Source organism: Pipra filicauda, unplaced genomic scaffold (assembly GCF_003945595.2).
Source record: "Pipra filicauda isolate LSUMZ 115617 unplaced genomic scaffold, ASM394559v2 scaffold282_size1924045_pilon, whole genome shotgun sequence".
Taxonomy (NCBI): Eukaryota; Metazoa; Chordata; class Aves; order Passeriformes; family Pipridae; genus Pipra; species Pipra filicauda.
In genome coordinates, this window is record NW_024104401.1 from 1,040,776 (window position 1) to 1,057,646 (window position 16,871).

General features: G+C 50.3%; 1 protein-coding gene across 10 annotated transcripts in view; it reads left to right on the forward strand.

The window, feature by feature from the left end:
- The window catches only part of AGAP1 (ArfGAP with GTPase domain, ankyrin repeat and PH domain 1), a 314,556-nt gene that overhangs the window by 64,265 nt on the left and 233,420 nt on the right, over positions 1-16,871 (forward strand). Inside the window, exon 1 of one of the 10 annotated variants that reach the window (XM_027735151.2) lies at positions 2,512-4,051. The exons of the other annotated variants lie outside the window; for them this stretch is intronic. Within the exon in view, the coding sequence (XP_027590952.2) occupies positions 3,022-4,051 (1,030 nt within the window). The 5' untranslated portion in view covers positions 2,512-3,021. Of the gene's footprint in view, positions 1-2,511; positions 4,052-16,871 lie in introns of those variants that run through there. 10 annotated transcript variants of the gene reach the window in all.

A 16,871-nucleotide genomic window follows, 5' to 3' on the forward strand; every position in this document is an offset into this window, starting at 1 on the left:
GGAGCACAGGCGGCCGCGCTACAACCAGTCCCCTTCACAAGAAGCCCTGGAAGAAGTTGCAGGGTGGAGAGCTGTGCTGAGTAGCAGCAGAGCGACCTCGTAGCCCGCCTTGCTCCCCGCAGGAGAGCTGCTGCAGCATCCGGAGGCGGTGCCGGGTGTCCGCGCGCCCGGCGCGGCGTGGGCGGGGCGGGATGCGGGCAGGGGGGTGGGATGCTCCAGAGAGGGCTGGAGGAATGTGCCGGCGATTTGTCTGCGCTTAAAAGTGGCTCCTCTGGAGGGGTCTGTCATCCCGGGAGGATGAAAAATGGTTGATCCCGCTCCGGGTGAGGAGCCTGCGCTCCCCGCGCGGCGCGCTGGAAAGCGCGGCCTGGATCGGGATGCGGGATGCGATCGGCGAGCCCGCGCACCGCCCTGCCTGTGGGGGCTGAGGGCTGCTGGGTTTGCGGATCTGACTCTTAGGAAAAAATTGTTATTCCTGTTATCCTCATTAGACCCTTTTTTAATAACAAATCTTCCCTGCCGCCCTCCCTTTCCCCCCTGCCTCCCCTTTGGAAATACCTATTGGAAATGGCCTTTTGCATGTGAGAGGAATGGAAAAATCTGCTAACATTCTGTGATAGCAAACAAGCATTTAGAAAGAGCTGGAAGCTATTTTCAGGATGGTCAAATGAGACCTTCTAGAATGCCAGACTGATTTGGGTTGGAAGGGACACTGAAGATCATGTCATTCCATTCCCCTGCCATAGGCAGGGACACCTTCCACTAGACCAGGGTTGTTCCAAGCTGTGTTCTTAAGACTTTCTCTCCAGAGCTGGCCTTGGTCAGGTATCTGCTGGAGATACATGTACAAATCTATTCCATGACGAATAGAGTAATGATGAATAATCAATGTTAATTAGTCAGTGTTAAAGACAACAGCATCTGTCATCTGGAGGAATGAGTTAAATCGGGAATTCCCGGTGTTCCAACTGGTAATGGAACAGTGGTGTGTGTCGTGGGAATCCAGTGTCATCAGCCAACTAACGTGTGTAGGGGCTGGCACCCAGAGCAGCATCCTTCCTGTGAGAGTACAACCTCCCACCTGGAAATGCTCCTGAGGGCATGTCCTGCCCAGCTCATGGTCTGGAGCTGTTCTTCTCTGGAGGGCTGGTCAGTCCCTGGCACAGCTGTCCAGGGCAGTGGTGGAGTCACCAGCCCCGGGGGATTTCAAATATGTAGATGTGGCACTTGGGGCCATGGGTTAGTGGTGGCCTTGGCAGTGCTTTCCTTCCTTTTTACCCCCTTATTGCTTTTGGCCCTCACTGGCACTGGTGAAGGGTGTTTGACTGTAGGCTTGGAAGGGATGTGCGAGGCAGCTGAAGGCAGTTTTTGAAGCTTGACTTTTAAGAGGATGTCACGCATGGAAACTACAAACCTTATTCCTAATGTTGCTTGACTTCTGTCTGCCATCCTGGCTTACAAATGACTTTATTTTAGTGGACATTTACTGGTTGATCACTACCTCAGCATCCCTGGAACTGGCCTGTAGAGAACTGGCAAGCTGGGTGTGATAGGAGTGTGTGTCACAGCCTCTTCCAGCTGTGTACAAGAGCCAGGTTCTGATGAAACCACTGCTTGGGAAGGGTACAGCAGGTTGGTTTTTGCATGACTAACCATTTACTAATGTGGTTTTTTAATTGTGAAAGGTGTTTGTGATGAAAACATTTGTTAAGGATGGTCACAGACCAAAAAATGAATCAATTCTGGGTAATTTTGACTATTTTTAAGGAGGGAGTGTGACCTCAGTTCATCCTGCATGCAGAATCTGAGCCTCAAACCCCAGGTTGCTCTGAGTTGATGGGCACTGTGTGCTTTGCCCATTTGTGGGTCTGGATCAGTCCTGGATCTCGTTAGTGCATATAAATATCTCAGAGAGGTCAGAGGATGGTGCCAGGCTCTCTTCTGTGTGGCCCAGTGATAGGACGAGGAGCAATGGCCATAAACTAAAACACAACAAGTTCCACCTCAACATGAGGAAGAACTTCTTTCCATGGAGGTGGCAGAGCCCTGGAACAGCTTCCCAGGGAGAGTGTGGAGTCTCCTCTCTGGAGACATCCCAAACCCACCTGGACATGTTCCAGTGCCACCTGCTCCAGGTGCCTCTGCCTTGGCAGGGCGTTCATGATCTCCAGAGGTCCCTTCTGTGGGGACCCGTACCGATTCTGTGGCTGGGCTCCTGGTGCTGCTGCCGGGCAGGGTGAGGTGGTGCTGCCGGGCAGGGTGAGGTGGTGCTGCCGGGCAGGGTGAGGTGCTGCCGGGCAGGGTGAGGTGCAGCCCCAGCGCTGCCCCTCCACCGGTGGATGCAGCAGAGGGACTCCGCGAGCGCCTTTTCCCGGTGCCGGGAGCGCGCCCTCCTCCCGCTCCCGGCGGGCGGGACTCCAGTCCGGCGCTTGGGCGGTCCCGGCTGGCGCGGCCGAGCCGAGCCCCGCCGAGCCGAGCCGAGCCGAGCCGCGCTGGCCGCCCCGGGGCGTGCGCCGGGCGCTCGGGCACCGCCGGCACCGCTGCGAGCGGACCTGCCCGCCCGGCCCGGGCTGCTGGGGACGGCGCCGATGGGAATCGGATTGACCCGGCGGAGCGGCGGGAAGCAGGAGGCGAGATCCGCAGCCGAGCCGCCGCGCCGTAAACAATGAGCTCGGCGGCGGCGGCTGCGGCTCCCGTGCCGTGAGCGCCGAGCCGGGACCCGCGGGCGGAGGATGCGCGCCTGGATGGGAGCCGTGCCCGGGAGGGCGCTGCCAGGGGCGCCGGCCGGCGGGGAGCGCAGCCGGAGCCCGGCCTGACCCCGCCGCAGAGCGGGGTGTGACACCGGAGCGTCTTTTATTTATTTATTTTATTATTTTTTAATCGGGTTGCAGTGGTTGGTGGCTCCGCTTTCCCAGCCGCCCGCGTCTCTCCATCCATCCGCCCCTCCATTCATCCATCCGTCCGCCCATCCATCCCTGCGGTGATGCCCGCGGTGGCCGCCGCTGCCTGAAGGGCAGAGCCATGTACCTCCTGGACAGCAGCGAGCCGCCGGCCGCCGCCTCCTCCCCCGAGAGGATGCAGCGGGGCACCCCGCAGAGGAAGACGGTGTACCGCATCTCCGTGACCATGGTGAAGAAGGAGCTGCTGGGGCCGGAGAGCGGCCGCGCCGGCCCCGAGCTGCCCCGGCGCGGGAGGAGCCGCCCGCCCGGCTCCTCCAGCCTCACCAGGGCCGGGCTGCTGCTGCTGGAGGAGGAGGAGGACGAGGAGGAGGAGGGCGGCGAGGAGCGCGACAGGGTCCCGAGCCCCTGCGGCTTCCGCACCTTCCGGACGCTGAGCACGGGGCAGCTGGAGCTGGGCCGGCTCAAGGTGCCGCGGAGAGCGGGGCCGCCCGTGCCCGGGGGCCCGTCCGTGCCCGGGGGCCCGCGGGGCAGCGCCGCGCCCGGAGCAGCCGCGGCCGCATCCCCCGGCGGGCAGCAGCAGCAGGAGGAGAAGGACGGGCGGCCCGGGGAGAAGGCGCCGGCGGAGCGGGGGCACAGCCCGCGGCGGCAGCCGGGGCTGCTGCGGCGGAGCTTCAGCTTCAGGCACTGGAGCGGCGCGGGGGAGCCGGCCCGGGTGCGGCGGCACAGCAGCTCCGGGAGCCTGCCCGGGCCGCCGCCGCCCTCCCCGCCCGCCGCGCTGCCCGCAGAGCCCCCCGAGAAGCGCAACACGCTGGACGTGGGCGAGGTGCTGAGCCAGGCGGACCCGCTGTCCCGGCTGGAGCGCTGGGAGCGCAGCAAGAGCAAGAACCGGACCCTGGATAACAGCGACCTGCAGCGGCTCTCGGAGCGCCTGGGCCGGGAGGGCCCGGCCGCCGGCACCGAGCACCGGCTCCTGCGCTTCTTCAGCGGCATCTTCGCCCGCAGGGACGGCCCCGCCGCGCTCTTCGGCAGCCCCCACGGCCGCTCCCCCCGCAGCAGCTTCTCCCGGTCCAGGGCTTACTTTAGCAGCCTCAGGAGAGCCGCCGTGGACATGCAGTCCAGCTCCGAGAGCATCAACGGGTCCCCCCACAAAGGTGCCCGTCCCTGTCTCACCTGGGTGGTTGGGCAGCTCGGGGGGTGGGTGATGGGGTCAAGGGGCTGCGGTGTGCGAGGAGAGGGAGGGAGATGCTGCACTAGGGTATGTGAGGCTGGGGAGGCTCTGGCACAGGTTGCCCAGAGAAGCTGGGGCTGCCCCTGGATCCCTGGAAGTGTCCAAGGCCAGGTTGGACGGGGCTTGGAGCAACCTGGGCTAGTGGAAGGTGTCCCTGCCCATGGCAGGGGGTGGAACGGGATGCGCTTTCAGGTTCCTTCCCACCCAAAACATTCCATGATTTATGGCTTTATGGGCACAATGTATTTTGGAGTGCATGGTAGTGCAGCTCTGCTGAGGGCAAATCAGGCTGTGTGAGCCTCCTGGACCAAAAATCCCTTTCTGGGTTATTGATTGTGTGTTCCAGGACAGCTGAGTGAGACAAGTGTAGCTCTCTTAATTACGGAATAGAAGCTGAACTCCAGTGCTGCTGTATATATAGGTCACTGGGTGGCCCAGTAAAGCACAGCACTGGGACCTTCTCCTTTTGGAAAGACTTCTGTAATCAAAAAAATGGGTTATGTTGGTCTGAAATGTGCCTGCTGGAGAAGTAAGTGACTATTGGTGTAAATGTCTTATGAATTGTAAACCTTTATTGCAGCAAAAGAGCTTAAACTGAGTTTGATATTTTTGAAAAAGCACAAAAACCTAGAAGCCACGGTCTTGGAGTTATTTTATTATTTGAGTTATCTTATGTAGCTGTGAACTGATCTTTGACTAGCCAAAGCATTGCTAGTGCGAGGTGGGAATCAGGCTGGGAATTCTAGGGTTTGTGAATCCCTCAGACACAAGAAAAACTTGAAAAATAACCTTACTGTGGGCTGGAAGTGAAGAGCTGACGAGCTGCTTTCTGTAAGGATGTGGAAGGATCACGGTATCGCTGACTGGGACGTGTTAAACCAGAAATGCTGGTTGTGGAGCTTCAGCGAGAGACGTTGCTTTCTCTCTCATAGCTGTGCTTTCACATCTTTAATAGGCATCTGTGATGAAACGTTTAACTGGCAATTACAGTCGCCTTTGAGCACCCAGCGCTTATCAGGTGGCAAATGATCTGTAAGTCGCTGCTTTTCTAAAAATACAGTTCTCAATTAGAAAGATTAAGCTTTCCTGAAGGCACAGGTACAGCCGAGGATGGTGTGGAGCTGGGCCCAGGTGGTTTACTGGGGGAAGCAAAAGCCAGCCCCCGACAGATCCAGGGCTCCCACTGCGAGTGGAGCGTGCCCGGAGTTTGAGGCACAAGGAGCAGAGCCAAATATTTAGCCCTGGTAACTGAGGACTGGAAGGTTTTATTGATGCAGAGGCATTCATGTGGGCTTATAATAATCTTGACGGAAATTGTGGTCTGACCTTGGGTAAAGTTCAAGGTAACCACAACAGAGAATTACTTCACAGGACTCCTTATGCCTGTCCTGTGCCAACTCAGACTGTTCCTCTCCTCCAAGAGCACCAGGTCAGGTACTCACACAGGATCCCCCAGTCCTCTCAGCCTGGGAGGAGGGTTCAGTTAATCAGTAACTGTTGGTACACAGCAGTAAGATGGGCCTGAGAGGTTCTTTCTGTACATGGCAGTACCAAATTTGTCTGGTGCAAGGAGGCTTTGAGGCTTGTGTTGCAGAAAATGCCTGCTGGGACCAGCAGTGTGGCTGCAGGTTGACAGCAGCATTGCAGGCTTGTGTTCTGGGTTAGCAGGCCTGGCTGCTCTGCTTCCTTCTCCTTTTCTGCAGAAAATCACAGCTTAGAAAAATACCTGTGCACAGTTCCAGCTGCTGCTCGTTGTTGACCTTCACAAAGCCAACCTTAAACTAATTTAATTTCTCCTATTATGTCTTAAGAAAAAAGTTTAATTAGCTAATCACAGGCACACAGGTGGAACCTTACCTTCAGCATGTTGAACAGTTTCACCTGTGTAACCAGATGAGAAAAGATTTGTTACTTGAAGCTCCCCCTGAGCTGGTGAGGCCCTGGCACAGGTTGCCCAGAGAAGCTGTGGCTGCCCCATCCCTGGAAGAGTTCAAGGCCAGGTTAGATGGGACTTGGAGCAACCTGGGCTAGTGGGAGGTGTCCCTGCTCATGGCAGGGGGTGGAATGAGATGAGTTTTAAGGTTTCTTCCCACCCAAACCATCAGTGATTCTGAACTTGTTTCCCTTCTGCTGTTGGTATTCTGCGTGTTTGGTGCTGTGCATGAGTTACTTGAGTTTGTACTTTACATATAAAACCTGCCCAAAGTCTGCAGAGAAAGTAGAAGTTTTAAAAAATGTAGCTTGTTGCCTTTTCAACTTGAAATATTCACCCATATATTGCAGTATCTGCTTGTATGATATTTCCTGAAAAGGAAATACCTACCCCTGTCAGGTGCAATATTCTTTTGAACAAGCTGAAGTTATGGAGTTTTTAAGCAGATGAGTAAGAATTTTTAAACCTACGTGTTTTTGATGTTACTGAATTTGACTTGGACTGTGAAGTGGGTGAAGGTTGATTTGGGGTGGAATTATTCCTCATACTGTCTAGTAAACCACCTCTGGTCATCAGGCATTTTCCTTTTCCACTTGCAAAGCCCATTTGCTTTGGCATTGTTGTCTTGGGTCCTTTGCAAGCAGCAGTTCCCAAAAGCTTTGCAAGGGGAAGCAAGGGATTCATCTATTTGAATGAAAAAAGTTTTTCTGTGTCCGTCACCATTATCCCCAAAGGCAAAAAGAGAAATTTCCATATAATTCAAGTCAGAGAAGATTTTTGCCTTAAACTATTTAGGAGAACTTGTCAAGGGAATTGCTGTTCCTCATCTAGACTGTTTTCTCCTCGAAGTCTTTGTGATTCTTTCATGGTGAGAGGAACTCTTGGTGCTCTGGAAGAAGAGGAGGAGGATGTCTTTGGGCTGGTGGAGTGTGTTAAAATAGTTTCTTTTTCACTGGTTCTCAGTTGTTGCTTTTGTTTTGAGATAAGTTTGTATGAATAACCCCTCTTTAGGATATACTAAGCAGATCTGGGTATCAGAACTGTTGACTACCAAAAGAGTATCATCATCATATGATAAACTCCTCTTTTGAGCTTTTTTCCCCTGAGGTTTTAGAGGAGTTACTTTTAAGCTCTTATCTCAAATTCTCTGCAGCTCAGAGCTGTGGGAAGCAGGGGGAAGCTGCCGAGTGATCTCTGTTGGAGGCCTCCAGCCTTCCCTTGCAAAGCTTCACTTGAGATAATTCCTGTTAGTTCTGTGCCATCTCCTCTCTGCCCTGGTCACTGCTGTGCTCCTGGCATTCCCGGGGCAGCCCAGGAAGCTTGCTGGGCACTCATGTGGATGAGTGGGCACAGACTTGGAGCACACGGAATTGGAGCAGTAAGATGCAAATGTATTGGAACTGGTCCTGTGGGGTTCCCTGTTCAGTAGCTGAAGGTTTTGGCATGAGAAGAGTTGGAAGAGTCTTTTTCAACACTGCAGAGTCCCTTTTTTTCATGGACTGAAAACGGGCTAGGACTTGTTTAGCCCTTGCAACTGTTGTGAGTGTTGTCCAGAGGTTGTTATGAAGATAAAACCTAGCAGATAAATAGATTGCAGTTGGGGTTAAGCATTTTCAAGCATTGTCTAAGAGGGTTTTTTACTGTTATTTATTGGGTAGGTCTTGTGTCAAGCCAAATGAATGCCAGCTGCACTCACAGAGCCAGATGATTAAGATCTGCACTGGTATTAAGGTCACTGGCTGAATTAGAGAATGAGATGGATTAATGTTTGCACAATATTGAAGTGTGTGCCAGCTGCCAGCAGCCATGGTCTTTGTTCTCTTAAAATTGAAAAGAAATGTAGAATTTTAATGTTTCTATAAAATTGACAGTTAAATGCCTGATGGCAGTAATGGGTGACTTCCTTGGGATGTATCACTGAATACTTCTGTGGAGTGTTGTGCAGGCGTTCATCTCCATTGCCTCTCGAACTAAACTCTGTCAATTAAATTAGTTTACTCTTGTTTTGCCAGAGTTACTGGGTTTACCACTGGGGTAATGATGTGTTTATCTAATGAGGCTTACGCAGATGACCAAGGCAGGGGTGGAGCCAGGTGGGGCTCTGCTCCCAGGGAACAAGGACAGGAGGAGAGGGAACGGCCTCAAGCTGTGCTGGGGGAGGTCAGGTTGGACATCAGGAAGAATTTCTCTCTGGAAGGGGTGGTCAGGCCTTGGCAGGGGCTGCCCAGGGAGGTTTGGAGTCCCCAGCCCTGGAGGTGTCCCAGGAAGGACTGGACATGGCACTCAGTGCCCTGGGCTGGGGAATGAGGTGGACACTGGGCACAGGTTGATCTTGGAGGTCTTTTCCAACCTTAATTGTTAGGTAATTCTAAGAAGGACAGAATTACTCTGGAATTGTTTCCTAATCCTGGTGAGTCTGGAGTTAATGATAGAGCAGCATCTGGTTTCCCAGAGGTGGAGTCTGTATGTGGTGTGGCAGATGAGCTTTTTCCTCAGACCAAAGGAAGATTTTAAGTTGCTCATAGTTGCTGCATGACTTTACTGCACTTCTTTACTGGATGTAGTGGTCACTTTGCCCTAGAAAATAAAATCACTGGCACCAGATGCTGAACTCTTACTCTTTCTAGTAGTTAAGGAGCCAGAACTTGTCACTGTATTTCACAAAGCACAATTTCCAAGCAGCATAAGCTCGTTAGCAGGGCTGCATCCAGACCTTGGATTCCTGGATCACCTCTGAGGAACCACTTGGGCGTATTTGCCTGAGCAGTTTGGCTCTTTGCTGCAGAGCAGGGCTGATTTCGATACCACAGCTCTGGTGACCACCAGTAGTGGAGCACTAATTGCCCAAGTGCAACTCTGCAGTTGCCAAATGAGGGGTGTGAAATGCTGGTGAAACGGCGTGTGCTGGGGTTTGCTTTGGCACGGCCAGAACCTTGGGAATCGATACTTGGAAAGCAGAGAGCACGTGTTTTAAATGCCTGCATATTCCTTTCCACTTGGAGCTGCATAGGATTTAACAAGAAATCATTAATGCAGACTGTGAACGTCCTGGTGTTGCTTTTGATAAGTGGTGTTGGGATTTCCCCATGGCAACTGCAGTAAACACACAGCGACAGGCGGTGTCTGCCAGGAACCACAGAATGGCTTGTTTCATGTGCGAGGAGAAAGAAATGTCAGGATATTGAACTGTGCAACTGTCATCTATTTTGTTCATGAAAAGCATCCAACATAAAGCTATTATTTTGATGGAAGTTGAAAATGGGGCGTTTGATGATTTTGATGTTTCAGGCTGGAACATAATGACAGTGTGTGACAAATACTGGTGCTTTATTGACAAAATAATACCAAATGTTTCCTTACAGCAATGCAGGCGACTGATGCCAGCACGAGAATCAGCAAACAGTGCACTGCAGCTTCCTATAATCTTTCTTTTACTAATCACAGAAGACATTAATGGTGGGCCTTGCTATTTATTGTTTTTCATTGGTTTCCTCTGGGGATAAGGAGGGAAGCGAGGCAGAGGGACCTGTGCTGCAGCTGTTGGGCTGCAGGAACAGCTGGAATGGCTTTGGAAGGGACAGGGACTCAGGGGACATGTTTGTCCTGAGGGTCAGTTTGTGCATCATTCATAGTCTTGCAGACCTCCATGGGAGTTGTTGGAGGGATATTTGTGCTGTGGGTTCACTTACATCGACGTTTAACCCCGTGGAACTTGTTTTCCCGTGTTCTGGGTTACTCTGGGGCTGCCCAGATGAAGATGTAAAGGTCACTTGTCTGAAGTGATAACCCAGAGTAAATCTCTCTGTGCATTGAGATGTTACAGCAAAGCCCTTGTGAGGATCTGGCTGTAATGTCAGATACAGTCCCTGGGATTTATGAGGTAGGCACAGCTGTATTTCCTGGCTGTAAATGTTCCATGTGGGTGGTATCCAAAGTGTATCTCATTGCTTTAAGGGATGTTACATCTAAATTATCTGAGACCCATTATTTGTACCTTCATTTTCACGAGCTTATAGATAGAATTATTAAATTAAATATAAAGATTCAGCCATGTCAGTTCTAGTAACTTTGTTTTTTAGGTGAGTTGATGTTGTCTCTCAACTCCTGAGCTTGGGGAGGTTCATTTCAGCCTTAGAGGCACTTGTTAAGAAATAAATTCAAAGTTCCTTGGGAGGGTCCCAGTGTTAGCAAAGGGTTCTTGTTCTTCACAGCTCCCATTTTGTGAATGAAGCCTCCCAGCAGAGGCTTCTTCCTTGGACGTGTTAGATGCTCATGTTTTGCAATATAGATATGAAGGGGAGCTGAAATACTGTGCTGACTGCTGCCAGCTCCTGGTGCTTCCGAGTTATTTATAATCCCTCTTTATTTGTTTGCATGTATTTGTCAGCTTGTCTGGCTGGTTTGATAGAGAATCTGGCTTCCTAAAAAGACTGTTTTACTTGTGTTGGACTTGGTGTGTACATAAATATACATGTGTGGGGTTTGAGAAGAGGATTCTTCATCTTACTGCCATGTATTAAACATGAGGGAAAACTCTCCTGGCAGTGGGTGCTGAACCACTCAGTGCAGTTGTATTGCATTTTACTTGGAGGGATGCGTAAGGCATCTATGGAGCTGCCTCACTCCTGAGTTTCTCTGCTGCTTCTGTGGGTGCAGGTGTTGTTTGGGTGTTGAAGTCAATGAGTTACTCTTTCACTACTAAGTGGCACTGCTTTTTTTTTCAGGTTGAACCCTGAAAAGTCAGCAGTGGTCCTTAACCCTGCTAATGCTGCTGATAGGAGCATTCTTGCAGAGGTGATGCTCTCCCTCCTCCCCACACCAAAGGCTCCCAAAGCCTTCTTTGGGATGAGCATTGGAATGACACAGCGCCTGAAGCATCTCCTGCTCTTCCAGGGCTGAAGTTGGGTTTGTGTCCGGGGTGAATTGCCTGGGAAACTGGGATGTTGACCCAACTGTTCCTGAAGCAGCATCCTAATTCAGAAGCTCCTCTGTTCAGAGATACAGAAATATTTGTGTTGGCAAGGCAACAGCTTTTCTGTCTCGACCTCTGCGTCCTGAAGGGAAAAATCTGATTTTGTGCTTGTGGAGGATACAGGGTTTAACTTTTCTGCAGTCTTAATTTCTGTAGCTCTTAAAATTGACTGTGCATGCTCTTCACAGTTTTCAGGGGATTTTGCTTAGGCCTTGGAGAGAAATTTTAATTTTATTTTTTCTTCCTAACCTTATTTGGGGTGAATAATCACCTATTTTGCCGTGTCCTTGGCTGCAGATTTGTTGGTATCCTTGCTCAGGCTGCTCTTTCTTTTGGTCCAGTATGGCAGGTCCTTACTGGCTGTCACTGGTATCCCTCTCACTGTGAGGATCCTCTTGTCCCCTCCTCTTTGGCTGGCCAGTGTCTCCATTAAAGTACTTACTTATAATTCCTGTCTTAAAAGTTTACTTCTGGTTTTCTTTCTAGTCCTTTACAGAGAACCTTGTCATCCCAAGTATTGCCATGGTAGAACATAAATACAGAAAGTAATTTTTTCCAGCCATTCCCATGATTTTGTACACTGACTCACATTTCCATTCCTTGAAGATGAAAGTGTTGTTTCTCACTAAACAGCTGAAGGAACCAAAGTCTTGTTATCCATTGACAATGCTCAGGAAGGGACAGCAGATTATCCTGCCTGTTTCTGGAGGTGCTTCAAGTTTCAGTGACTCCAAACCTGTCCAACCTGGCCCTGGACACTTCCAGGGATCCAGGGGCAGCCACAGCTTCTTTGGGCAACCTGTGCCAGGGCCTCCTGACCCTCCCAGGGAAGGATTTCTTCCCAGTATCCAATGGAAATCTCTCCTGCTTCCCTTTAAAACCGTTCCCTCTTGTCCCATCACTCTCTGCCCACCTAAAAAGTTGCTCCCCCTCTTTTTTTTTTGTAATACTTTAAATACTGAAAGGCCGCAATGAGGTCTCCCCAGACCCTTCTTACATCCTTGCTTGTTAAATTTGTCAGTGAAGAGTTTGTTTTAATAAGATGGTGTTCATTTCTGCCCTCAGTAGAAGGTGTTATTGTTGGTTCTGTGGTGTTGGCCACGAAGTTCCTCAGATTCCCAGCATGGTGTTGGGCAGACTTGCACTATTCAGGAGTTAACTAGAGGAGTTTCCAGTTCCACCTGGGGTTATGCAGGGTTGTTTCCCAAGGGTCAGAGGAAGAAGAAAACACTGAAAGACTCGTTCTGAAAAACGTGTTTTAAAAACTGTGGTTGAAAGTCCCTGGGAGTGAAGGGCCTCTTTCAGCTTCTCAGTGCACTGTCTCTGTGGGGTCACCTGGGTGTCACTGAAATGCTTTTAAATGCGAGCAGTTCTAGCCAAAATATGTTATTTTTGTACCTGATTTTAATCTCTGAAAAGTATCTGAGCATGTCTTGTGTCTGCAAAATTCTGAGCTGTTTTTGAGTTAGCTGAAAAGTCAGTGTTTAGGGCGGATGATGGTATTTGAGATTAGAATGTCTGTGGATGAAGAGCTGAACCTCAGGTTCTGGGTGAGGTGGGGATGGGGCCTTTAGGAGGGGACTGAAGTTCTCTGAAAAAAATCCTGATTTTCACTTTAGATACCTGCAGAGCTTCCTGGGTGACTCAGGGTGAGGTTATTTGGGCATGATAGGCTCTGAAAAGAGCAGGTCGAGATCAGATTAGAGAGATCTATGTTTGACTGTGTGTGAGGATGTGTAAGCAGCTTGATTCTTGCTGTATTGTACCAGAGGCATGGAAGTGCTGGGGGTGTGTTCAGCTGCACTGAGAACTTGTGGGAATCCTTCCCTCTTGCCCCTTCTTATCTCCTGGCCTTGTGAACATAAAGGGTGGGGAGTGAACAGCGAAATCATGGAGTTGGTTTGCTTTATGTTCAGACTTAAACATTCCTGAGATTATTGCTACCTTTTAGTATTTCCACCTGCTTTACCTCTTCACTCCGGGTTTGTGGAGGCCCTGCAGAGCCTCAGGTGTGCCTTGGACTGCTATCTGGGAGTGAGTCACCTGCTAATGCAGTTGACCTCCAGCCCTTTGAACTCACTCTATTTTTAACCTGAAGCAGGAGGAGAATTCATGCTAAGCAGAGGCTGATCAGACAGTCGTCTAAAGACTTGTTTGTCTAACTGCCCTCTTCCTTCAGGAGCTGATACCATGGAAGGGCTCCTTCTGAAAAGCACTGTCAGAGATTGCCAATTAAAAAATTAGATATTTATGTATATTGTGTGTATGTATATATTCTATTCATATACATAGTCATGGAATCTAAATGTTTTTCAGCTCAGCCGTGCCTGTCACATAAAAGCACAGTGGCTGCTGTTTTATAATGATGCTGTAGAACTGTATATTTTCTAGTTTGACAAGTGGCTTCCCTCAGTTTGACTGTGATTTAGCTATCAGAGGTTCTGGACAGACGTGCTGCTTCTGTCCTAAGGTGGCTGTGCTGTGTTTCCTTGCCCTCAGTTCTGTGTATTTCTGCCTCAGTGGCCAAGTTACGCTTCAGTGGTTGAGCTAAAATCAAGAGATCTTTGCAGGCGTTCTCTCAGTCCATGTAAGGCCAGTTCATAACCCCACATGCCCTTCCCAGCCTCACAGCTTACTGGCAGAAACAAATAATCTGCCCTTCAAGGGCAGTGGGGATTAAAGTACAGGTCTGTGTTTGTGAGCATCTTTCCAGTAGGTGCTTCTTGATGTGCATAGAAGCTTCTGGACTCAGAGCATTCCTGGGCCAGGTCCCCCTGGGCAGATGAGCAGGATGCCAGTACCACTCATGATTTTTTTCCAGATTCTCCCCAGCCAGTGTAGCACCAATACTTTTATTGTCCTTTGTTTAAGGAGAGAACCTTTCTGTTGGATGGCTTTCACCGAGCTGTCCATGGGCAGTGTTCATCTGATCCATTTGGAACCCATCCTGATTTGGATGTGGTGAAACAGCAGTGCTTGATTGGAGGGACCTCTGTGTCCTTCTGAATCCAGTCTGAGGGTTTACAGGCAATGAGGAGCTGCTGATGTTTGCCTGGAGACTGGACAGCCTGTTCTGGTTATTATCCCTTTCCTTCCACTTCTTCCCAGCCCAGTTCCATAACTTAGCTGTCCATCCCTGTTGGCAGCAGGAAGAAGGTGATGCTGGTGTCCCTGCCTCACACAACCACTGGAATATCTGCAGAACATCTGCAGAACACACAGTGACTGTTCCTCACTGCCCTCAGGGCTCCAGGTGGTGCAGGGGGGAATCTGGGAAGCAGGACTTCTCTGGGATTAGTTGGTAGGGGGAATGTAGAGCTGCATTTAAAATGAGAGACTCCAGAACAAAGTGGGATTTAGTTGCTGTGTTAATTACAGTTTTGCTCTGGGTAACTGCTAACTGCTAAGTGATGCTCTGTCAACTCCTTTCTATGATTCTTTATGATTCTATCTCTTCTTTCTTTGTGCCTTTTCCCATCAAAATGGAGGTGCCATTGTGCTTGTGGATCACAGACTTCCAGTCACAGGTGTTGGTATTTCACACTGGATCACTGCAATGTCAGCATTAATCCCTGCAGGCCCTGCATGTGCCTGTGGGCACATCATGGCTTTCACCTGGAGGAATCCTTTCGTTCAAGTGACTTGGAAGAGAAATGAGCACGCTGAAGGAAATGGTTCTTGGAGTCTCTCCTGGAAGTTTCTTTGGCAGGAGCACAGGCCATGCATGTTGGGGGTGGCTCTAGTAACCAAGGAGGGGTGTTGGGGTGAAGCCCCTCTTCTTTCTACTTGGAGTGTGCTCCTGTCACAGCTTGCCTTAACCTCTACCCTTGCAAAGTATGTAAGGAATTGACTGATAACAAATCCCTTTCCATCCCCAAATAAAGAAGAAATCGAGTGTGATCTGAGTGTGCAGGCTCTAGCTTGTATTTTTAGGGTGCCCAGGTTAAGGATCAGTTGTAGTCAGTGTGATGTTGCCCATATATAGTCCAGATAAAGTGTGGAGACACACTGGTTTTGTGTGGAAGTACTGCTGATGGAAAACCGCTTTGGTGTTGGGGATTTGACAGCGTGTGGTGGTGATGGAGCTGGTTACTGTGGAGTGGTGACCTGCAGGATGTGTGTGACGCTGTTTGCACGAGCACAAGGCCTCAGACCCCTTTGCTGTACTGTGGTTTTCCCCCCAGGCCCGTGTCTGTCCCTGAATGCTGTGCTGGTGTGTGCTGGGGGCTCCTGACTGGGCTCTGAGTGTCTCCTACTCCCTCTCGGCTTCTCCAGCCCTGTCTGTGTCCAGCCTCCTTCACCAGCCCACTCAGGGCTGCCACTGCAGCAGCTGGGGAATAAAACAAGAGGAGTTTAACTCTTCCTTCCCTCCTGCAGCAGAGAGAGGGATGTGTTGCCAGCCACGCCCGAGGGAGCTCTGCAAACCCTGTGACAGCAGGGTTACGTGGTTCAGCCTCCAAATAAAAAGCTCATTTCTTTCTGGACTCGATCCGAGTTCCTTTCCTGCGGAATAATCCCAGGAATGTGTCACTGCAGCCGTCACAAACGCTGCTGGCCTTTGCTGTTTACATGTGCTGGCCCCTGTCCTCCAGCTCCAGCAGCACCCTCGGCCCTCGGGGGAGGAGGCTGGGGGGGTTTCTTGCAGTAAAAACTGAACAGAAATCACAGCAAAACCATGAAATACGTATTTTCCCTATTAAAGTTAATAAAAATGGAACCCTGTATATTTTTTCAGTCATTCACAGGGTGAGCTTTAATAAAGGCTTGACTAACAAGCTGTGGGTGCTGGGTGGGAGCTCGAGGAGCTTCATGTAACCTCCACATGGGGCTTCCCAGATACGCCAGGGCCCCCCCTGGGCTCACACTACTGTAATTTAGCTTATCTTGTCAGCTCTTTTCAGCCAACCTCAGAGGGTGTTTTTTAGTGAATTCCCTTTTTTCAATGTTCTGGCATTTTTTGGGGGGGTTACGTATGATTTACTTACATATATATTAGAACGTAATTTTTATATGATGTATAAATACATATAAAATGAAGTCTGGTTGCAGTGTCTTTGTTTCAGGCCCATTCTTGTGCATATTTAATAATTTTATGGATGTGTCTAGGCTGGTGAGCTGTGTGATAGGAGTTCAGAATCAGGCTGCACCCTCTCTCTCTCTCTCTCTCTCTCTCTCTGGGCTGGGTAGATTTGAGTTAAAAAAGCGCTTGTGTTTAATTCCAACTCATGAAATTACTTACAGTGAATTTCACCACCTTTATTTCTTAATGTTTGCTTAGTGGAATATGCACCCAGCAGGCCAAACCTAGGAAAATGTGATTGCAGAAGCAATAAGATCAGCTGGGTGTTGGAATAAGCAGCCTTGTAGCACTCTCACTTCTTTTTCACTTTAATGTCTTGTTTTTTCCAGTGTATGACTTGTGCTCAAAACCTTGGGCCTCAAGTGGTTGTGAGGCTTTTGCTGTTTTGTTGGGGGTTTCAGGAGTGTCTCTGGGATGCTGCAACTGGGATGTGAGTTGGAGACTGTTTGTGTAAATGCAGTGGGAATGGCAGACCTGCTTTTGAGGTCTTTGAGTTTCTGGTCACCTCAGTTTTCAGGAATGAATTGGGATTGTTCAGCCTGGACAAGAGAAGGCTTCAGAGAGACCTGAGAGTCCCTCCCAGTGCCTAAAGGGGCTCCAAGAGAGCTGGAAAGGGACTGGGGACAAGGGATGGAGGAACAGGACAAGGGGGAATGGCTTCCCACTGCCAGAGGGCAGGGATAGATGGGATAGTGGGAAGGAGTTCTGGGCTGGGAGGGTGGGGAGGCCCTGGCACAGGTTGCCCAGAGAAGCTGTGG